At 40.3% G+C, this 24,534-nt stretch overlaps 1 protein-coding gene across 1 annotated transcript in view; it reads right to left on the bottom strand.

Moving 5' to 3' along the window:
• Positions 1-963: 963 nt before the first annotated feature.
• Positions 964-24,534, bottom strand: part of LOC122996095 (dapper 1-like) — a 32,128-nt gene continuing 8,557 nt past the window's right edge. The window contains exons 2-3 of the mRNA XM_044371640.1: positions 6,783-6,912; positions 964-5,184 (exon numbers count right to left, since the gene is read on the bottom strand). Of these exons, the coding sequence (XP_044227575.1) occupies positions 3,530-5,184; positions 6,783-6,912 (1,785 nt within the window). The 3' untranslated portion in view covers positions 964-3,529. The remainder of the gene's footprint in view (positions 5,185-6,782; positions 6,913-24,534) is intronic.

The following is a 24,534-nucleotide window of genomic DNA, read 5'->3' as shown; positions in this document are numbered from 1 at the left end:
GCCTCTTTATGAAACGATGAAGAACTTTCTACATGAGAGTGGGCTTGAGTGTGATGAATGAGTAGTCTGTGAGTGTGTGTGCTGAGAAAGTACGTGTGTTCATGTGTGCACATACAGTACCAGTCAAAGTGTGGACACACCTTCCCATTCACTTGAATGTGTGTTTGCATATTATATATGTGTGTATCAGCAAAAGTAATCAATTACATTGACAGACAGAAAAGGATTCATATTGGTAATGAAGTTTAGTGGTGGCAGTATTAACAGTAGCATTAGTAGTAGTAATCATGGTTGTTACACAAGTAAAAATTGTACAAGAAATAGTAAGTATTACTAGTACTAGTAGCTCTTGTAGTAGTAGCACTGTAAGTGAAAAGTAAAAGTAGCAGTTGTTGAAGTAGTAATAGCAACAGTTATAGTAGCATTATCAGTTTTACTAGAAATGTACAGTATTTTTAGTATTAGTAAAAGTACCACCTGCACTAGTATAATCAGTAGTAGTAGTTGTAGTAGTAATCAAAGTAGTGGCTGTAGTAATTGTATAAGTACACAATATAGTCTCATGGATCATGAAATCCAGATGACTAGGAACTTTCACTACAGCCCAGTCCACTCCTCCTCTGTATTGTTGGTGGCGACATTGAAGAGCAGAATATTGGCATCATTACCCTTAAACAAGCCAATGTTCCCCTGGAGCCCTTAGCTTACCACTTTAATCCACCTCTCTCTGTCACCTCCCCCCACTCCTTTACATTTCAATTACTCAACACTACATCACTAACACTAGGCCTGCTGACTAGTGTGTGTGTATTTGTGTTTTCTCTACCTGTGTCACTGTGTGGGGTCTGACTGTTGACAATTACATGGCCATTTGGTGACATCTACCATAATGCAATGAACAAGCCTTCATTGATGAAATAAATGTTAATTTAGCTTTCCTGGCAATTTAGAGAAACACAAATATTCGTTTAAAACAAACACTTTAATTTCATACACTGCATTTTGGCGAACACATTTCATACAAAAAGAAGCTAATAGTGAGTTGACTAGTGCACTTTAAATGATAATACTGTCAAACACTCAAAGTGACATTGTAACATTAATTACATTCTCTGGGCAGGCAAATTTTTATTAGTCTGCAAGTAGCCTCTGTCAACTTTACCCAACAGTAGAAACTGTAATTTGCTACTTAATATTTTATTCAAGGTCCTTCAAGAATACTCTTTGTGAATGTGACATTCAATCTCACAAAAACTTTTAAAAGATGGTTTAAATCATGCTACTACGGTAACTTGCTGGATTGCATTTGCTGCTACAGTAAAGATTTACAGACTTCTTTTCTGCTGAAAGTCAGTTCTTTCTCCAATGAGATTTACTATCTCAACCACAAATTCCAGACATAATGTCTCACAAGCACTTTGTACTGTACTGACAATCCACTCCTTAACAACTACTCATTTTATTTAGTGTGGTCACATTTCCCCATGTCTGACAGATATGTTTACTTCTACTGACAACACAAAAACATGTAGCAAGTATTAATGTTTGGTTGTCTGTCTTAAGTTATCCTCCCATTTAATTACAGTAGGACTTTACAATTACATAATGATGACTATGCACCATTTCGGCAACACAAGACGATTTCACAGTCCAACTATAAGGAAACTGTGGCTTGTCTCAGTATCATAGGCCACTTTTTTCAACAATAAGTTCCCAATATGCAGAGTATTGAAGAATGTTTTAAATAGGAGATAAACTGACATGGTAAACTTGGAGGCAAAGGGGTCCTTCTTTTGAATGGGGCATGGCAACTCTCTCATACTTATACCTCATACTTACATATTAGGCTGCTTTTTACTAATCTGCAAAGTTTCACTTGGCGTGGGTTGCCAAGTGAAGGACACTTCGATAAAAAAATTCATGTTTTCAGTTATAACATTACAAAGGCGGATATTTTGGGGATTATTCAGAACTCAAACTGATGAAATACAGTTCACTATTAGGTCTTTTCCACTACAGGACTGTAATGACCTGCAGCTTATGGTAGCTATTTTCAGGGGTTCTGCTTTTGTTTTCACTGTACTCCCCCCACTTTGGTGCAAGTTCCTGAGCCTAAATTTGGGAACTCCTAGGGAGAAGGTACTCAATCCAAGTTCCAGGTACTTTCAGCGGGAAGGAATGCAACAGCTGGTTTGGTACAAACACAGCAATTAATAATAGAGGGCGTGTGTTAAAATGATCACTGCAAAGAAGTTTATTTCAATATACAGACAATACTCATGATTCAGAATACCCAACATGTGTTTTGTTGCCTTCTTATGCAAATGTAAAGTGTAGATTTAGTGCTATTGGGGGGCATGTTAAAAGTTTAATTATGTTTCCCAATAATTCAGGTAGCATTGGTATTTCCAAAATCATGTGACATTTCCAGTAGGTATTTTTTCCACTAACTACAGGTAGCGGGGCAGAGTGATCAAATGCTACATCCCTATAATTTATTGTTTCTTGAATTTCACTGGATTCTTCAGCATCACCTCCCTGTCTTCTGAATCAGGAGAGAACAGAGCAGCAGGAGGGATTTTGATGGTATGGGCCAGAGAAAGAGCTGCCAGTGTGCCCTTCAGGGAAGCTAGCCTGTCCCAAGGGCTACACCTGGCACTGGAGAGCTGGTCAGCATGTGGGAGCTGGTTTGGTACCAGTTCTGTTGACCTTCTACTAAAAGTAGGGCTCTTCCATTAAATTCATTTAATGATACTGACATTTAAAAGTCATCATAGGTAAATGTAAATGTTAATACATTAGCCCCACTTTTTCTACAGTTGTTTGTCCCAGAACTGAACTGCACTCGCCACACTTGCCTACCAACAAGCGCATAAAAATTATGATGTTTGTAATGTTGTTCCCATGTGTGACACTGGTACCTTTTGACGTATATCCAAAATATTCTGGTTTGTAAAACGTAGCGGAAAACAAGGAAGAACCTAGAACCTAGACTTAGGGATTCTTACCGTCGTGGAAAACAGCTACAGTACCAGTAAAAAGTTTGGACACACCTTCCCATTCACTTGAAAACTGAATTGGTACTATATGTTACCTGAAAGACAATTTCAGGTCAATCAGTGGGTGTGTGCCTGTGGGAATATTTATGGGCCAATGTGGCCAATTTAGAGTACCCTTAGACAAAACATGAGTCATCAATGTAAGACTTTAAGTACAATACAACACTTCCTGTACAATTTTTCATCTCATTTTTGAAATAAAAAGGCTGGTTTGGTGACAGCTGCTTCCTTCATTGCTTGTTAAGGCTGAGCTAAATCCATCCAGTCAATGCAGTCACTCAAGATTATAGATCACTTTTATGTACACATTGATTTTTATATTTACTGCAGTTTGTGGTCCATCATTCTACGTAGTCCAAAACTAAGCAGCTGATATTCCTTGAAGGAAAGCATAAACAAAAGGGGTCTCATAGTGGCCACAAACTCATGCTATCCAATATTGTTGGGTTCAGTTTGACCAATATTCCACTTTATACAGTGGTCATTACTTTCAGTGAACCAGTGCGAAAGCGCAGGATCTTCTTCTTAAGGGCATGGGAGGCCTTAATCTTGACAAATGCCTTGGGCTGCAGAGGTGCTCCAGGTGGGGCAGGGGGTGATGGGAGGGAAAGTTGTGGGGGTAGTTGCTGGGGCCAAACCAGACCTCCACTTTCATCTGAGTCACTGGACAAAGAGCTGGAATCTGGAGAGTCAGCCTCGCTCATGCTGGACTCAGACTCCCCATGTCCTGGGTGAGGGTAGCCCTCGCTAGGCTGACACATTGGCACTTGGTCCCTCTCCAAATGGTACTCCATGTGCTGATGATGGTGGGAGTGGTGGTGGTTAAGGTTGTGGTGTGGGTAGGCATATGATGTGTGTGTAGGGCGAGATTTGCGTGTGCGCCTTGCACAATGGTCCCTTTGGTTTGAAGCTGAAGAGCTGTGTATGGGTGCCTGCGTGGGTGGCTGGTCAGCCTCGTCTTGACTGAGCTCCAGGGTGGACTGCCAGCGCCGGTAACTTCCACTTCCTTGCTGTTGCTTCTTGCTCCTGGACTGACTACTGCGGCTTCCCCTTCCACCACTTCCACTTCCTCCACCATCCCTCTCTACTGTATTGTACTTGCGCTCTGGAACCCTTTGCAGGCTATTCTCTGATTGAGACCGACAAGCCCTCTTCCCCTGCTTCTTACTGGCACCATTTTTGTCTTCATTGGAGCGACATTTCTTGGGGCCCCCTCGAGATCTGGAGGGTTGGATCTGAGATGCAGTGGGTTGCTGCTCTTGATGATGATGGCCTCTCTCTGGAGAATATGTGCTTCGGTTGGGTTTGGGTGCCCCAGAGCCCTTGTGGGGGTTGGAATGGTGATGAGCATAAGCTCTGGTGGAGGCTCGGCATGGCTGGGCTGGTATATACTCTGCATTGACCAGCTGCTCATCAGGTGAAGGTAGTTGGTGAGGCTTTGATAGAGCTGGAGGGGAAGGGTAGTTGGCGAAATGTTGGGGTGAATCAGGCTCACTACTGCTGGAGTCTGGGTGGGTTTGTAGAACTCTGCTAGATGGATAGTCTAGCGAGGTTGAGCGAGAGGTGTTAATCATGGAGGCCTGCCTGGGCTTGTGGTACAGCCCTGGTTGATGCTGAACACTTTGCTGGAGGTGGTGGTGGTAAGGAGGTGGCGCATCTTCAGGAAACCCTGTCCCTGTGTAACGTTCCTGATCCAGGTTATGGCAAGCCTGTGGAGCAGTTCCCTCTGAGCACTGGGACAGAGTAGAGATTTCTTGAACAGACACTTGCTTCGGTGAATGTTTCTCCTCTTTGCGGCATAAGCTACTCTGCCTCACCACACTGACAGCTCGGGCATCATGTGCCAGGCTGGTGCGGGGCTTTGATGGTCGTGATGGTAGGGCTCTGCGCTGGATCAATCCAAATATATAAGTCTCCACCTTTTGGGATTGTTGATGATCGTCTTGACTGGGGTCAACATCCCTCATCTCCCCCAAAGCATCTGTAACCGTGGCCCGCCTTGTTGCATCTGCCAGCCATGTTTCTCCTGTCTCTGTCTCCACTGTCCCTTCAAGGGCTGAGAGGGAACAAGGGACCACTATGTTGTAATTTGATTCAGGAGATCCATCTTGCTTGGCTACCTCTCCTAATAAACAGAGCAAACACAAAGAAAATGATCAGAATCATGCACAACATGAAATAAGACCAAAGCTTTACAAGAATATGAGGCTTGGAAATAAAATGCATGTTGCTTTATTTTTCTAATTGGGATGAGGGTGGCACCATCACATGTGAAATGTGTTAAAGTGGGAACATTTAAGTATTGAAACTGTTTCCCTACAACCTAACTGTAATTACATTTATACAGACTAAGCAAGGTTTGTGTAACCAAAAAATGAGAAACTCCAAATCAGTGGCATTAGCAACATTAAATAAGTTTTGGCATTTTCTTGCTGTTACTACTTTAGTAAAATTATTCTCCCTATTCAATAACAACCCCTTTGGTAACAAATATGATTAATGTGCATTATCATCTTGTATGTTCAGTTTAGAGTACCATGTTACCTTGGCAATGTTGATTTACTCACTACCTTACTGTAATTTTGAATTATGCTCTTAATATTACACTTAGAATGTAGACAATGCTTCAGACTTTTTGAAAATGGAAAGGGGAAAGTGTTAAATTTGACTCTCTCTTTTTAACCATCTCAAATGTAGGTTCAAGGCCATTATTTTTTTTTAGTTTATGTTTATGTAAGAAACACAGACATTTCAAGCCGTTTGTGGTCTTACCAAACACAAGTGTAGTTTAATTATGGTCATGTGTAACCAGTACCATTAGGTTACTCTGTAGTGCAAAAGACAGGACTGTTTGTCTTCTGAAATCCCAGTGTGCTCAGATTCGTGTCTCACATGCTTTATAAACATGAAGTACGGGCTGAGATGCGGCGAGACTTCAGTGATGAAGGATGCTTAGCCACCAAGGGCATGTAATAGATTTGTCTGCTTGATGTTTGTCTACCAGACACTAAACTGCATCCTTAATGACCTCAGTGTCTGCAGCAGGGAGAAAGAATTATTGCTCTTGAGAATGACTGAGTTACATGGTACGCTATGTTTTGGTGCAACTAGAACATACAATGACTTTTGCTCCCATAATGTAGCATGGAGCTCATGCAGACATTTACACAAATTAGGTCAGTATTAGGAAAAATAAAAGTGAGGGATGAATTCATTAAAGTGCTGGAGGAGTTGTTCAACATCTGTAGAGCAAACTGAGATATATCTACAGTGCTGTGCAAAGGTTTTAGGAACTTTAGAGTCTTAGATTCTTATCCATAATGTAATACCATCAGGGAAGCATCTGATTGGTTCCAAATTTATTCTGCAGCATGACAATGACCCCAAACATACAACCAAAGTCATAAAGAACTATATTCAGCATCAAGAAGCACAAGGAGTCCAACAGATGGTCTGGCCCCAACAGAGCCTTGATCTCAACATCAATTAGCCAGTTTGGGATTACATGAAGACACAGAAGTCTCAGAAGCCTAAATTCACAGAAGAATTGTGACTTCTCCAGGATGCAGGAACAACCAACCTGCCACATACCTTAAAACTGTGCGCAGGAGTACCAAGGAGAACAGCTTTTGTTTTAAAGGCAAAGTATGCTCACACCAAATATTATATACATATATATATATATATATAAACCACTGGCTGTTTGGAAGAGGCAGATTTTACCTGAACTGAGTCGGCTGTCGTCCAGGCTGGCAGGAGAATCTGCTGATTTGACCTCAGCGTTGACTGTCAGCTGTGCCACCTGCTGCTCTAAAGATGCCATTATACCCCAGGGAGTACACTGGAGACTGGTCTGAAATACACAGAGAGAGAGAGCGAGAGTCAAGAGAATGCACTTAGTTGGGAAATCTCTCTCAACAGCATGATCAAAACACTTTCACTAATCACGCACACAGAAGAGACACACATGTTTGTCTTCTGGGGAAACTATATTCATGCTTTAACACTTCAGCACAAACTCTAAGTATGAAAAGCAACATTTCAAATTTGTGTAAAGTCCACTCTTTTCTACCATCTTCCCTTTCATGAAAGCAAAGAAATACATATTTACATACACATTTATACTTATACAAAAATAACAGGGTTGGCCAAATATTACTTTTACCCTTTTGAGATAATGTAATTAATGTTAATTAGACCACAGTGAAGTGTTTGCATTCTGCCGACTATCACTCATAATGGTGTATGCTTAATATGATTGACACATGGATGATTTTTGCATTTATATTAACATGATTTAAGTCACCCCAAAAACCCTATAACTTACAGAAAGAACACCTAAATGTGTGAAGACTTTGTCACATTTTGTGGTTATCTTTTAATCTGGAAGTTAAAAGAACAACCTAACACCCACACCCCAAACTGCAAAGGGACAATTACATGAATACACTTAAAATACACATGATGGTCATTCATTAGGAGTGCACATATCAACTCCCTGTTCATCTCCCAGGATAAGAGGTAGAGATACTGAGAGCAATAGCCTTCACATTCACAGACAGCTATGACCACAAGCACCTATTATCAAAACACTGGAACAATAACACACAGTTCTCTCACCAACACCTCCCCACTCCCCCACCCCCACCCAATTGAAGCTGTCTAAACAACAGACAGAGCAGAGACACATAGAAAGCTTAAAGAGGAGAAAACACACAAGAGAAAGAGAAATACTGTAAGACCACTCCCGTTCACAATACTTTTCACTGCAAAAAGACAATAAAAGTTTACCTTCTAATAAATGAAAACGACTTGTGTCAACAGGGATTCAAAAACAGAGAGGTCTCAGATAACCCCTTGGACACAGCAGTTGGTCAGCTGATTTCTATAGAAGCCCTCACATGTTTAACTAAACCCACATGTTTCACATTTGAGAACTACAAATTCCAAAACCTGCTTAGTGTAGAAAATCCATCAAACTTCAGCCTCTGGGTTATAAATACAGTCTGTTTTATAGCACTGTCTTCAGATAAAAGTACTGTTGTAAACCAGTAATGAACAATAGAAGGACACTGTATAACTATATAGTTAAACTTAGTTTTATGGTGCAGCTACTACAGTATTTGTCAAACAGGATACACTTCAGGAAACCCTGTAGTAATAATGTAGGAGATAAAAATGATCATAAAGCAAAGATTATACAGTATATTTAGTGTCTGTTGTGCTTATGTTTTCAGTGGAGAGGACATCTATAAAACGCTGTTATGCAAACCAGAGCCATGAAGGTGCCCAAACATGGAGACTGTGAGAAGTCTTCTTTTTCCCCTCAGATGACACACACTTACAGGACAACAGCTGTACATGAAGACAAGAGGAAAACCGGCTGGAATTAGTTATAAGCTGTTGATTTTTTTTTCTTTTAACTATTCCTCATGTTCCATTGTTTTTTGCTACATCTGGCATCTTACACTGGTAAAGGGATTACTTAATCATTTAGTGTTCCCACCTTAAAGAAACAGTTCACCCAAAATTATTTCATTATCTCTTCACCACAATTTTAAATTGTGTTTTAAAACACAGAATATCAGCTGGTGCCATTCGTTTTACTACCCTTATCCTCAACAAGTGACTGGTACTTAAGATTTCCAAAAAGGCAATAAAAAGTATCTCAAACAGCATATGTCACAATTTCCACATCTTCTGAGCTCAAACAGCTACCCTTTGGGTGCTGTTAGGTGTGTACTAAATATTTCTCTGTGGGAGCTGAGGGCAAGTCACCAATGTCAGATTTTTAATCTTTTGGATAATCTATTCCTTTTGACAAAACTTTTATATTCAGTATATTCGTAAAACCAATACATCTATATTCTCATGGGCATGTTGCCTCAGTTCGTAAATATTGACTCATTTTATACACTTATGCAATATTTATGATGGGTACTAAGGATTTTGATACCGTGGCACCACATGATTTTCTCCTCTTTGACTAAGTGTTACATCATCATCAGAGTGTGAGAGAGGCAAAGAGAGACACTACCACTTACTCACTGTGAAGTCACTGGAAAGCTTTGCACCAGTATTGAGTCGAGATGCAGGAGCTCCACATTTATTTTTGTAAGGCTGTTTTTGTGCTGTAATGTAATATAAGACATAATAACATCTTCAGGGAGGAACATATACTAGCTGAACCAAGAGAACCAAATATCACACATTAGCTGCCTTACAAAAACAGAGTTTGGACTGTGTCTGCACACACTTGTGGCCCACTTTGTTTCACACGATGAGTTTTGTGCAGATTGCAGCTGTTCCACACTGAACCTACAGGTATCACAAAATAACAGCCTCCATGATTTATCCACTGGAGGCTACGCGGAGGTGGAACATACATATTAATGTGGATGGATGTCTTGAAATGACTTAATGTTTCCTACAGTACATATTCACATCTGCCTATTCACTTCAGAAAGTAGATAGCTGTTGTTGTTGGAAAGTCTCAGTAAATTGTGGTGTCTGAGAAGCCGCCTCAAACTTTAGATCCAATCCAATTTTCCATCACCTCTGAAATCAGAAGCCTGGACATTGAGGAGATACATATGTACTCTAAGTCAGTTAGTGTTTATTTAGCTAAGTCTGGTAGGATGTCCATGAAATATTGGCTGAAATAATGTTTTGACGCACTGCAGTACCTTCTAATTTTCCTGTTGCAGTGGAGATGAAGGTGGTTGTTGATGGGGGACTGTATGGCATAGTTGAGATGTTTTTAAGTCCAGCTCAAGTCCCATGTCTGTCAGAGGCAGTCTCAAATCAAGTTGAAACAGGGTTCTCTGTGCATCTTCCAGCAAAATGCAACTGAATCAGGTGCTTCTCAGTTTGAGGACAGGAAACTTCCATTGAACAAAAGGGACTGGAGCACACTAATTAATTTGTAGCTTTTAATTGTGCAAGCAGACTAACATTTACTTTCAACATTTCATCAGAGTCAAAGTGTACAAAGATAAAGCAAACAACTTATGTAATTAACCTAAACCAGGTGTGCAGTTGTGATTAGATAACTGGGTTTCAAATCTATTGGGTTTCTAATCTAAAGAACATAAACGTCTTAAGTTACAAGGATAAAAGTGCAAAATGTAAAAGTACAAATATCTGTCAAATGTGACAAATTAGAGGAAACATGACAATCAGATTTTCATTGATGCCAAAGGGCTAACAATACGTAAGAAACAAAAGAACACACATCACTCTAAAAGTACAGATACAAACATCTGTCAAGTATGACAACTTAGAGGAAACATTCAGTTCCTCATTTATGCCAAAAGGCTCCACCCTGTTCAGAGTGTAAATCCACAATGCCTCTCTGTGGAGCAGTGAGTTGATGACATCACTACCTATAGGAGAGGGTGAAAATTTTTCTCTTCCTCAGAACTTCAATGACACTGCAGAGCTGTGGTTAGTCTGTGCATAATATCGAGCAATAGCATAGTCCATGTTTTCAGACAATCAGACAGTTCTCCTCTATTACCTCTCCATATGACCATGATAACATCAATGTATCTTTTCCACAAAGCAATCTTGGACAAAAATGTATTTTGGAGTGGGTTATGAATGAATTTCTCTTCCCATAGACCCATTACAAGACAAGCATAGGATGACGCAAAAGCACTGCCCATAGCTGTGCCACAGGATTGCAGGTAATAGGAATCTTAATATTTATAGAAGTTCATGGTGAGAATTATTTCTGACGGTCTAAGTAGGAATTCATTGGGACGTTTGTTGAGGTAATGGGTGAGAGCATCAAGGCCTATTTCATGAGGTACGCATGTATGGGCTCTGCAAATCAAAAGTTACCAGGATATCAGCTTTAATAGTATTTAGTACATCAACACTGTACCCAAGAAAAGGAAGGAGGCTTGAGACAAATTTCTTGGCGAAGAAGTCAACAAATCGTGACAGAGGCTCAGTAAGACAATACTTGCCACAATCAGGTGGAGGGGGGGGATTGATAGTGGATTGATGTATGGAGGAGAGCAGTCTGATTTGCTGAAATATATAAATTTCACTACTAACTATCTTTTTTTCCATTATGGAACAGCATAAAACCTTTGTCCACTTTCTAGACCTAGCCCTTTATTACAAGGGAAACAACAGTATTATTGAGACCACAATCTATCGTAAACCCCTTAGCAGAAACACACTTCTACAGGCTGAGAGTAACCATCAAAAACAACTCATTCACAATATTTGTATTGGTCAGTTTTTGAGATTGTGCAGAAACTGCAGTACTGTTACAAATTTCCAGTCTAAAGCTGTCAAAATTATGGTGTTTCCAAAACAGGGGTTACCCTACATCATACATCTCTTCAGCCTAGATATGGAATCTCTGTTACTTAAGAAAACTAGAGCTACCACCATTTCCCCATGGATTACTTTCTCTACTGAACATTCTCCTCTGGCAGGCAGGGTCAAAAATATTCCTCAAGAGTGACCCATCTCTAAAAAATTTCAGCTGTGTGCCTCCCCTGATCTTGTTGAAACTTTGCAACAATCTGAGAGACAGACTGATTCATTTTGAAAATAAAAAAACACCTAACACTGACAACATTTACATGCACAAAATATTACATTTTTTGCCCTTATTCCAAAAAAGACAATATTCCTACTAAGCTGCTTACATGGCTAATGAAAATTAATAGTCCACTTATATTCCTGTTCACATGCTGAGGGTTTCCAGGGTTTCCCTCTGCTCCAGTGGGACCAGGAATCACAAGATCTCTGCAGGCAGAGAAGTAACCAGCAAGGTCATCAGTGAGCTACTGCCTGATATTTATAAGTGATATTGATGACTGATATAAATTTATAGTTACAGGCACATCCAGTACCTAGGTTGTCCCATAATATTTACTACAATGCTGAGTGTTTTTGGTACATAGAGCTGGCCCAACACATAAACAACCTAAGCGCCTGCTTAGGGCCGCCCATGAGAGGGCCCTCGAGGGCTGACTCACACTGTCTCAAAATGTGGGAGTCCCCATTAATTGCGGTACCATTGTAGCGACAACCAGTGCTAAGAACCCCCCCCAAGGGACCCCATCTCATCGGTGTCTCTGTGAGTCACAGACACACAAGTTTGTTTGCATTGATTACGCAAAATAGAGAGGAATTATCCGTCTGGGAGTGAAAAAAGAAAGAGAAAGAAAGGGGAAGAGGAGAAAAGAAAGCAGGACAGTGGTAAACGGAGCAGATCATGATGAATGATGATAAATTATGATTGATGATAGCAAATGGTAAGCCAAAAAGTTAGTTAGCAAAGATACATGATGTCATGTAGAACCTCTGATGAGGAAAGTTACGTCACATGGACCCTAGCAGACCCTCGGTTATTTGCAGATGCAGAAAGTATAATTTCAGTTTAAGGAGGGTCCCCAAAGTAAGTCTTGCTTAGGGCCCCCTGTTGTCTAGAGCTGAGCCTGTTGGTGCATCACATCAAGTCGTCACAGTCCATGGCTGCATGTCAGGATAATAACCAATCCCCTCTGTCCCTGTTGTATGCTCCAGCATATATCATTTTGCCTGCGCAGGGGTAAACAGGCAAGAGGCCGTGTGTCACAAATAGTGGTAAAAAACGCAATTTAGACACATATTCCGAATGTGCTGTATACACGTTCAAAGAATGCTCCTAAAACCCGAATAATATCAGCATATCCCACATGTCTTACTCGGAAAATGCTACATTCGGAATAAGGCCTAATTCGGAAAATCCATACAGAAAATACTATTTATATGACCTGTATCAAATTCATAATATTATCATAGTCGGAATAATAGTGGACTATTAGTGTACATGTAAACGTGGTCACTGTCTCCTGGCTGCCTTTGAATCAAGCTACAGGCTTTTTTCGCTGTGGCCACTGTGCGCAATGTTCTACCTCGCCAGACACCAAGTACTTTACACATCCACATACTGGTAAAAAAATATGCCATTAAATCCTTCATTAACTGCAACAGCACATGTTGTCTATATGTTGAAATGTCCCTGTGGTTTGTTTTATGTCAGACAAACAATAAGAGCTTTAAAGACTTGCATATTTAACATAAAACTGCAATACATACACAGGGTTGGGAGGGTTACTTTTAAAATGTAATCCAATACAATTACCAATTACTTGTTAAAAAATTTAATTAGTAACCTAATCCAAGTATCAAAATTATAATTAAAGTAATGTTACTTGATTACTTTCCATTACTTTTGGATTACCTCAATACCAAATATGCAAATAAAGACTTTTACTTAATTCTGTATGACAGCAGAACAATCAATGGCAGTTTAAATGCAGGTCCAGAGCAAGTGTGTGTTTCAATGTTCAGCCAGCAAATGACAGCACAGTCAGAGATTTATATTCTAAACTATCATGCGTGGCAAATATTACTGAGGAAGCCAGTCAACTTGGTATGGAGATCATATTGCCATATGATGGCAATCATATGGAGATTAAATCTCCTTATAGTCACATGGGGATATCATAGTTTCTTGCTTTCACAAACTAGACTGTAAAAAATATGGACATAGCCATGTGACGTCACCCATTGGTTTCTGAAGAGGAGTTTTGAAGCTCTGGCCATCGCCATCTTGGCAGTGCCTGACTCCGCCTAACTCCCTGTTAATCCAAAATGGGCAAAGAGGTGGCGCTGAGGCAAGTTGAATGAAGCCTGGTTGATGAAACAAGCCACTTAGCAGCTAGTGAACTGTCACTCAAAGCGGCCATGTCCTTAATTATGTATATGTTTACAGCTTAATAAAATTTTAACAGGTGAGTTATAAAAAAAATCTAGCTATAGAGACCAAAACCGTTTTTTGTACAAGGCTGTAAACATTTTTATTTCTGCTGTAAAGTTGGGCATTTTAACATGGGGGTCTATGGGGATTGACTCACTTTTGGAGCCAGCCTCAAGTGGCCATTCAAGGAACTGCAGTTTTTGGCACTTCTGCATTGGCTTAATTTTTCAGCCCTTCATTTTTCAGGAGGTTGCTGCTTGGTCAGGAAATATAGCATTAACAAGGTTTTTGTGGACTACAAAAAACAACAAAGAAACCACCTCTGTTGCTTAGCAAATGTCAAACTGCGCTGAGCGTTGACTACAACAGAGCGCATCTTCTCATGCTGTTATATGACTATAATATTAGTTACTATTGGTGCAACGGGGGGGCAGCAGTGTGTGTGTGCAGCGCTCTGCTTCAACTCCCTGCAGGCATAGTGGGCGTGCAACTGCAACCTGCAGCTTTCATGGTGACAGAGCGAGAGACATGGCTGCAAGCGAGCACAAGTGTTCTTGCCGACTGTCCAAGCTTTGTCGACAAGCTGTGGACGGTCAGCAAATTGTAATCCTACTAATAATCCCCCTTTTTACTAAATGTAACTGTAACAGAAAACAGTTACCTTTTTTTGTATCATAATTACGTAACACCGTTTTGTGTACGTATATGTAACATACGTACACAAAACACGGACTATGCTACTGCTCAACATCAGCACAGCAGCATCATTAAAGTTCTGGGGAACAGGAAAAATGTCACCCTTCTAGAGGTGGTGACATCATCAACTCGCTGCTCCACAAAGAGGCATAGTGGATTTACACTCTCAACATGGTGGAGCCTTTTGGCATAAATGAGGAACTGAATTTGTCATGTTTCCTCTGAGTTGTCATACTTGGTGGAGGTTTGTATCGGTACTTTATGTACTTTTATAATGTTTTATATAACTTTTATATTTGTACTTTATGTACTTTTAAAACTTTTAGATACTTTTAATACTTTTAGAAAGATTTGTGTTTTTTTGTTTCTGACATGGTGTTAGCCCTTTGGCATAAATGAAGAACTGAATATGTCATGTTTCCTCTAATTTAACTTAATTTTACTCAATTTTACTTTTGAGAGATGTCTATGTTCTTTTGTTACTGATATGGTGTTAGGAGTGTAGCACTTGGACGTTGACAATGGCAACTCCCACCCTTAGAATCAGTATCCAATAGATTTGAAACCCTGTTCAACCAAGTATCTAATTACAACTACACACCTGGTCTAGGTTGATTACATAAGTTGTTTGCCTCATGTCTTTGTCCATGTTGACTCTGATGAAGACAGTAGTGACAGTAGTAACATTAGTCTGTTTGCTCAATTAAAGGCTGTGAATAAATTGGTGTGCTCTGGTCTCAAATCAAGTTACAGATATTCTTCAGCAAATTCCAAATTTTAGAAAACAATGTTGACTGTCATAATTTTTGAATACAATTAAATAACTAAAATGTAAATAAATAAGGTAAATAACTGTAAAAGACAACTGAAGTAATCATTTAGTCAAATCAATAATTAAGGGGACTCAAATGCTGTTTTATAATGATTTTTATAAAGATAGATCTTGTAGACAGGATTTAAAAGTGGCAATAGATTGGCGAAGGTAAACTCCTCTACAGTCTGGGAGCATCAGTGGAAAACAACTTTGGACTTTGACTGGGTATGTGAAATGGTGAGGGGTAACTGGTCAGGGAAATTTAAAACATTCAGAAAAGACACCCAGATTCTGTATGGACAATTGAGGACAGAGGCCTAAAGTCAGATCATCTCACAGCAGTCAAGTCCGAGTCCTCATTTCTGTGAGTTTAATCTGACTCATGTCCAAGGCTCAAGTTTCAAGTCTGACTGCTACAGCTCTGCTGCACGGAGTTTGGTCAAAATTGTAAAAAATTGACACAGCTTCCTTTCAGTATTATAATGTAGGGATCTACAGCACTGTGTTTGCCAGCAGTCTGCTATAGGGATACATGGCTGATTTTGGATTTTATGTTCTGTCATTTTAATGAGTGAGTTCATCAATGGGCCAGTCTCCAAGGACCTGCTGTATTCATTTGCAGCATTCAGCCCACACATAATAAACAGAGTTAGAGGGCTTACATCTGTGGTTTATCTAACAGTTACATCATCAACATCATGGCTGAAAATAGTGATTGGAATAGATATAAGAGAGCATATGAACTCCACCTAGAAGTGAATCAATGCAGTCCTTTTTCCAGGAATATGATGATTTTGGAACAAATCCATGTTCGTCATAACTCTTAATCTAATGAACCTGTCTTTTTTTGTAGCAAATATCACTTAAGAAAAGTCAAAGCAATTAGAGGACTTCATGCTGCCCTCTCTCCTTAAAGATCCAAACCGTAAACTAACTTAGTCTGAGCATCACAAGACTCTTCAACACATGAAGGCATAGTATTCAGACTGTGTGTGTGTGTGTGTGTGTGTGTGTGTGTGTGTGTGTGTACATGCATGTGCTTATAAAGTTGAGCTGGGCTTATGTCAGGCATGCGCTGAATAAAAGGGTCTATGTGTGGGTTTAAGCAGCTACTTATGTGAGACCACACTGGCTCAATGGATGCCTGTTTGCCCCATGTAAGTGCACGCTCACACACGCACACACACACACACACACACAAACACACACACACACGCTCATGCTTTTACATACACCGACACACAGTCATGCATGAATGAACACATTTGCATTTGTGCATGCACACATATACACACCTTCAGTCCTGCTGAGGCCTTTAGCTGTAAAACCGACAGTCGGGCCTTCAGTGGTTCTATAGGGGTCAAACTCTAAAGCACTTGGAACGACTGCGTCTCAGATTATTAACACTCTGTATAGTCCAGCTGATTTGAACTCATTGGCTACATGAATTTGAACAAAGTCAGACTTGGCCTGGAAGCTTATTTGTGTGTAAAGTTTGCATTACTTTCCTGAAAATATTGTTCCTGTCAACTCATTAGACTAACCCAAAAAAAACACACTTATTGAAAGGAGGATATAGAAAATATTGCAAACTTTACACACATACATGTGAACAGCACTCTGACAGACACGTTGTCATTACACTGACATTGCTGACTAATGACACCTAAACTATGACCAGCCTCGCACAAAGACTGAACAGAATCTGCATTCCACAAACACAAGCGCTCTCTTTTCACAGGAATGCATTTGACAACAGTGTACTTTATAAGGCAGCAAAGTTGATTTGTCGCTTTCTCTGCACGGTAAAGTGTGATTCACTAGCAAGGACAACACCATCAACAAGATGTGTATTAATGATTTATTAAGGAAAACAGTTGATGTACATAGTTCTTCCGCTTGCTGACTGTGTTGTGGGGAAGCTTATGGGGAATCCGCCAGAGCATCCGGGCAACAACGGACTCCCTCAGGACCCTACAAAGGAGAGGAAGAATCAAGAAGAAACAAGAAGAGAGAAATATTGTGCGGTGGAGGGGCGCAGAATACAAGAGCGAAAGAGGAAGAGAGGGTTAGGTATTTATAGGAATGCCGGAAGTGGCATAGTTGAGGTGTGGTCCTACTCCTGAAACTTTGCTGAATAAACTTCAATTCACTAGCAAGGACCACACCATCAAGATGCGTTTGAATGATTTATTAAGGAAAACAATTGATGTGTATAGTTCTTCCGGTTGCTGACTGCGTTGTGGAGAAGCTTATGAGGAATCCACCGTAGCAACAATGGACCCCCAAAAACCTCCAGTTACTTAAGATGAGATTGAGCAGATCTGAGATCTTTGAGATCTGAATGGGTGTAGTGATGATACATTTGAGTTGTATAAAGTGCTTTGGGATGCCTTTATGGGAGGCTGAAGTAGTAGCTCTGACCCTGAAGGAATGTCCGGCGAAATGAACGGCAGCAATGCCAGATAAGTACATTATGTGGTGTAAATGCTGGTGGAGCCAGAAACGAGTAGCCACTTGTCCGGACTCAAAGATGAAGAGAGGATCTGTCAATGATAAAATCTGGGATTCTGGAATTGCCAGTATTTTGCATTGGTCTCAGGAGGATTCAGCAAATCACAACTAAGTTATCTCATGATGTGTTTCATATAGAGCAGGTCAAGACCATACTCTTAATTTACATAGACCAAACTTTACCCCATGAGCAAGCACTTGGCGACAGCGACAAGGAAAAACTCCCCTTTACTGGGAAGAAACCTTGAACAGAACCAGGCTCTAGGTGGGCGGCCATCTGCCTTAACTGGTTGGATTGAGAGAGAGGGAGACAGTGTCATCTGAGAAATAAGATAAGTCTGAAAAGCGGGTGTGGCGGCTGGGGTTGGAGTGAAGAATTGAGGCAGTGAATTCAGAGCATATGAGCAAACCGAAGAATGCAAGTGAGAATGTGACTTCTTAATTACGAACAACATGAGGAATGGAATATCTGGAGCAGATTGTGTGGATGCTGACTGACAGCAAGTCGGCAGTAAGAGGAAGGCGGCAAGGATTTTTAGCTCACTCTTGGCGTAGAAGTCCTTTGAGGAGTGACGTCAAATGAGAATTGTTGGAGACCAGGCCCGTCTGTCGCTTAGGAGTTTAAAGAAGAAGTTGATGCCACTAAGGTAAATATGGATGGTATGTGTTTTGATGGCCATCACAGAAAATTTCAGACGATCATTAATATCAACGGGCTACTAATGATTTTAACTTGTACACTGTGTGAGCACAAAAACCCTGCGTTATTGTGGATTTTTTTTAGTCATCTTCCCTCTCTTCATTCTTTAAAGGACATCTATGTGAAAGGTACAAGAGTAGCGTAGCTCCGTTAAGGAATAAGGCAGTGCGTGTATGTATGTGTGTGTAAAGTGAGCGGCAGAAACATGACGTGAACGCGTGCGGAACAGAGGAAAAGTTTAGCAGTAAGTTGTCAATCTGGCAGTAAATGTACAGTATAGACTGCAGTTTGTCAGTTAATAAATGCTGCAGCTCCTCAAGACAAAGAAAATACTCATCTATCGAAGGGGGTTAGCCCCAAAGATAGCAATAACGCCTTAGCTTAACTTGACCAGGCTCGCTTAAGGTGGACTGACTTTTAAGGTGGACCAGCAATTCTCATTTTAGTGTCAATGTCAGCCACTCTTTAACAGAGGGCCCACCCCACATCCCCCGGCGCCACTGCCACTCCAAGGCAGTCAGCCTAGGGGAAACACTGTAGTTGTATTGGTAACTTGTGACCCGGTGTATGTAACAATATAAAATACTGAAGTTACATTAGATTAGTTCTATTAGTAACTTGCAAACCGGTGCATATATGGTGGACATTACTGAAATGATGTTTGACAAGTTGTATTATTAACTTGCAACCTGGCGCACATAATAATTAAAGTTACTGAAATGACTTTAGTTGTATTACTAATTTGCAACTCCGTGCAAGTGACGGTAGGCATTACCAAAGTGACATTATATAAGTTGTATTTGTGACTGGCAACTCGGCGCCAGTAACTATAGATTTACTGAAGTGACATTAGATTGGTTGTATAAGTAACTTGCGACCCGGTGCAACTGATGGTAGACGTTACTGAAGTGACGTTAGGTTAGTTGTATTAGTAACTAGCAACCCAGTGCCAGTAACTATAGAGTACTAAAGAGGCGTTAGATTACTGAGGCACTACAGAAGTGACAATAGTAAGAATAGCCAAGTGGGTAATTGGCAACCCGTGTCTATAGTTGAAACGGCAGGATGTTGCTAAAGTGTAGCGAGAATAGCTGACTTTTCTCCTCTAAAATGAAATTGATGGAGAGTAGAATAAGAAATTTGCAACCTGGTGCCACTCATAGAAACCAGAGATAAATGGATGGAATAATAAGATGGAATAATAAGAGCCTGGTATCCTACTGCCAGTAATGACTTTAAATTGATCACTTAAGAAAAGGGTTGCTGAGGTGAATGAGGAATGATGCAAACCAGGCATCCCGGTGCCAGTGGTTTGTTTACTGGCAGTGAGGAACTTGAGGCTGCTGGAAAAGTTTTGGCGATGTTTGCTGCACAGGGGGAAATACAACCAGGCCCCCACAAGGGTTTGCTGATGATGCAGGCTGTGGCCATGATGGCAGCAGAGGCTCTGTGACGTCATGCTTGCCAACTCTGGCAGTGACTGGCTTTATTGTCGCAGGGAATGCCTTCCCTTACAGGAATCGTTGGAGGTGGGCAACAGTTCGGTCTCTGATGTCTCGCTCCATTTGTGGATGTAAAGACAGCTGAATCAAGAGGAGGGCGCACTGTGGCTTCACTTTGATAGATAGTAACCCAGACTGTAGAGAGGCAGCTGATGAGGAGAAAGTTGAAGCTACCTGCTCCCATAGCTATAACTGTTGCGTCCACGGTTTTCAACCCTCGTTGTTGGAGGAGAGGAGGCCTGAGATCTGCCAGGAGCGGAGAGTCATGTTAGGGGAGCATGAGTGGAGGTGCCCATGAGGCCGGTGTGTGCACTGCTGAGTGCGGCGGCTCCGTTGGGACACTCGGCTTTGGTCTGAATGCTGTGTCTTGGCTGGAGGAGAACTGGTTTCAAACAGTCTTGTTGATCAGTTGATCTGCAGTTCGTGATCCATGGTGAGTTGACTTTTTGAAATCGAAATTCCAGCGTTTGTCCAAGTTTTTTGATAATGCAATCATGAGTACGGTTTGTCTGTCAAGAAAACTGAGACAAAACCGCTAATATATGGTGGTAGCTTGAGTTTGTTTCTGAGAAACTAGACTGAGACTGCATGCATGTGAAGCGCAGAATACGAGAGCGAAAGAGGAGGAGAGGATTAGGTGGTATTTATAGGAATGCCAGAAGTAGCATAGTTGAGGTGTGGTCCTACTCCTGAAACTTCACTGAATAAGCTTCAATTAGGCACAGTTGCATAGTGATTTCATGTTGAAACTAGTCTAGCAAAGATAAACACATTTTACAAATAAATTCAGCCATGAAGTTAGTGTTGATACAAACTACTATTAATTAAGAATGTCAGGGTGTAATGATTTTGCAAAAGCGTCTTCATTATTTTGCATGAAGCATGATTTATTTAATTAAGGTGTGGCACAGAGATGTGCACCACTGAACTATCTACAGATTTAAATTTGAAATTTTGAAACATGAGCACAGATAAATAGATAAACTGTGTGTGTGTGTGTGTGTATATAGTGGGTGGTTGGGTGTGGTGGTAGGAATGCTTTTTGAGCAGGCCATCACAATGAAAGGTCATATCACAGTGGACTTGCAGTTATGCAGTCTATGTATTTGTGTTTGTGCTGATAAGCAGGCGCCATGAACATTAAACTCCAAAAATAATGCTATTTAAGAAATGTTTGAAAGCAACTGCTGACACTATGACAACAAAGGGGTAATGGATGGGATAGTAAATACTGGGATAAAAAGAGAGAAAGGGCTTTCTGTTAAAACTAAGGGGATTAGAGAAAGAGAAAAAGAGAAGGAGGAAAACATATGAGGGCGACAGAGACAGGAAACATGGAGTAATGGGAGTAATGTTTCAAAAGAGTAAAAACAAACTGAGACTGACTGAAAACAAAGAGCCCCTCTGCAGCCCCACTGAGAGCTTTCAGTCGTTATTTCCTGTGATCAATAATTCAAACCATTACCCAATCCCGTTACTATAAAAACACCATATATTCACGTTCTCAATCTGTCTCCTAATCACACTCTTTGTGTGTGTGTGTGTGTGTGAGAGAGAGATACATCTTCAGTAAACAGCTTGGATTTATTGGATTTACTCTTTAGACGTGGGATCTCCACATTTCTTGGAAAATCTGTTCATGTTCTTCTGTTCATTCTGCACTCTAGTACAAAAACAAACTTTTAACTATGATATAAAGCAGACCTTTGCATCACAAGTAATCAGTACAGAGCCAAAAGGGCTTTGTCAGAGTAAAGCTGCATACACATTCTGGCCATATGGAATTAATAGCAGAGTTTTTTGTTTGTATGTGTTTTGTGTGTGGACAGTAAAATCCTAATATTTCTGACTTTAGTTGCTAGTCAGTGCAGATTTTTCTTCTTTTGTGTATTCAACTGTGAGGATAAATTACACAGTAGTGTAAGATTAAACAACAAGTAAATATTTTCTTCTTTTGACACAACACTTTGGTGTCAAATGATAAAACAATGCCCCAGTGCAACAGTGTGTTTTGGTCAACATATTGCACTCCCCATTCAGGAAACAAAATCCAATAATGTCTACAGGCTGTTGACTAAAGCGCTTTTATATTTATATTCTTATTATAAATGGTCATACAATATCATTTAACAGATTGATCTTTATTGAATCAATACACATGAGATGGTTAAAGCTCATGTTCAAAGTCACTGTGGCATGTTTGCCATGGACTGCTGGCCAGTACAGCTTTGTTTAAGCTTGATGTGAAGGCACTGTAACAATGGGCCAAATATGGTTCCCTGTTCATCTTTGTCGGCGGCGCGCAGCAAATCGACTAATGATCTTGGAATTACATCTTTGTCTGACAAACAGCCATGAAATTAAACATCCATAGTTCCAGCTAAGGTTTCACACCAAGGTTAAGAAGGCAGTTCGCAGCTGTTGTGTGCCCTATACAGTCAAATGCATTTGAACTGGAACTACTGCAGCAGTGTCGGAGGACTTTGGAGGAGTTTGATCAGCTAAGAGCAGTCATCAGGCTGTGCAGGACTGGCATCTGCTGCCAAGCAGCCAGCTGAAGCTCTGGACCAATTATGCGCAGGATCCATACTGTGACAATGTTCTTCAACTGATTGCTCTGAGTTCATCAGTCAGATGGAGCTGTTTAAGGCATGGCTTCTTCCTCTATTCACTGAAATGAGTTAATCCCTTCTTGGAAAAATATATTGATTACCACAGGAAATCTCCTACAGTATCCTGGATAGATTATGGTCATTTGCTATCACTTGATTAAAGCCAGACAGTGAACACTATATATGATGAACTGATCCTGTAACCATTTCCACTGAATTACACAAACACATACAATTGAATAGAGCTGGAACAGAATAGAGCTCTGTATTTTGCCCTCTTTGGTCTCACTTTTTGTTTGTTTGCAGCATGGATTTACTCCTAATGCCGCAGAGTCTGTAGATATGCTGTTGTCTTGCAGTGTGAGGATCAGGTGGTTAATCCTAAGCATGAACTAGTTTTACTTGATGTTTAACATACTTAACATTATCTATCTGTTTCAAGATAAACATGGTATGGTCAATGTGTGAAATTGTGGCCAATTTGTTACAGGGATAGTCAGTGGTAGTGTCTATAATCTGAATTCCTGGATATCAAATGTTCATCTGCAATTTTCTGTAGTGGTCCCAGTAATATTTGTTGTTTAAGTGCACTTAAGTAGCATATCACACGACATGGTTAAAGGACAGTTCAATTATTTTTTTTTTAGGTTTTTATATAATTTTGTAGCTTCACATTAGTGTTCCATATGTATTCAAATCTGAAAATTCAAATTTTGATCAAAGTATTTATGTTTTAGCATCAAAATGCCATTTTCCCAAGCCCCTCTACAAACTTTTTCCAACGTGACCTGTTGTAGCTTTCTGCATGATGGCATTGCTCCTAGGGTTGTGCCTGAATACAAATACGTTTTTCTGCAAAGCACGGATAGTGTTTTTTTTTTTATGAATATTTGTTTCATACAAATATTTTAAAAATGATTTGTTTTTGGGAAGAAAAAAACCCAAACATGTCAAATACCAGCGCGCAGGTCGGTGACTCGCTACCTCAGTCTCTCTCCTCTGCTCCACTGTTACATCTATCAGTAGGTCTCAACGAGGGGAGTCACATCCACCTGCTACATGACGCACATTTCCTTATTTGGACATCACTCCTGGAGTTGGAGAATGCAGTTGGAGTCATCCTTTAAAGCTATATTATGTAACTATTCTGTATTAAAATGTCTGAAAACAACTAGACCTATGTTATATATTTTGTTGAGCTGTGTACTTACATTATCCCAAATGTATCCAACAATTTCCATATCCAGCAAAATCTGTAATTTTAATCAAGATAACAGTCTGTTTCATTTGGTCGCCTGTCAATGGCATCATACCCCCTTTACCAAAGAGTTTACGCACACAAGATGCATGCATCGGTGTTGTGTTTGTCCGCTACAATCGCATCTACCAAAGATCATACACCTACAAGATAATACATCTGCGTTGTGGCTGTTTGCCACATTTATGTTTCTAAGATCCATACAATATCATACCAATCCATACTATATCATACCAATACATATCCTTAAATAAACAGATCTATAAAATTGGGTTTGGAAATTTGCAGGTTAGTGTTTGAAAAGAGCACAAGTTCTATCATTGTTTCATCGAAATATTTAAATGACAAATGAAGGAATCAACACTGTGCCAGCTGTGCGTAAAGTAAGCAAGACTGTGTATAAACCTGTTTTAAAATGTTTTCACGAACATGTTTGATTTATTTACGGTATATACGATGTTGAAGGAAAACCTACTCTGTTTAGGAAGGAGCACGCATAGCACACAACCTCTGGTTGTCAGGGGCTATTTTACACACTGATTATATGGATACACGTCCATACGCAGAGCTGCAAATATTTTGAGACTTGACTGTAAGTAGTATAACTG

The sequence above is a fragment of the Thunnus albacares genome, chromosome 13 (assembly GCF_914725855.1).
Source record: "Thunnus albacares chromosome 13, fThuAlb1.1, whole genome shotgun sequence".
NCBI lineage: Eukaryota > Metazoa > Chordata > Actinopteri > Scombriformes > Scombridae > Thunnus > Thunnus albacares.
Note: the sequence above shows the minus strand (reverse complement) of the source record. Positions and strands in the feature narration are given on the sequence as shown.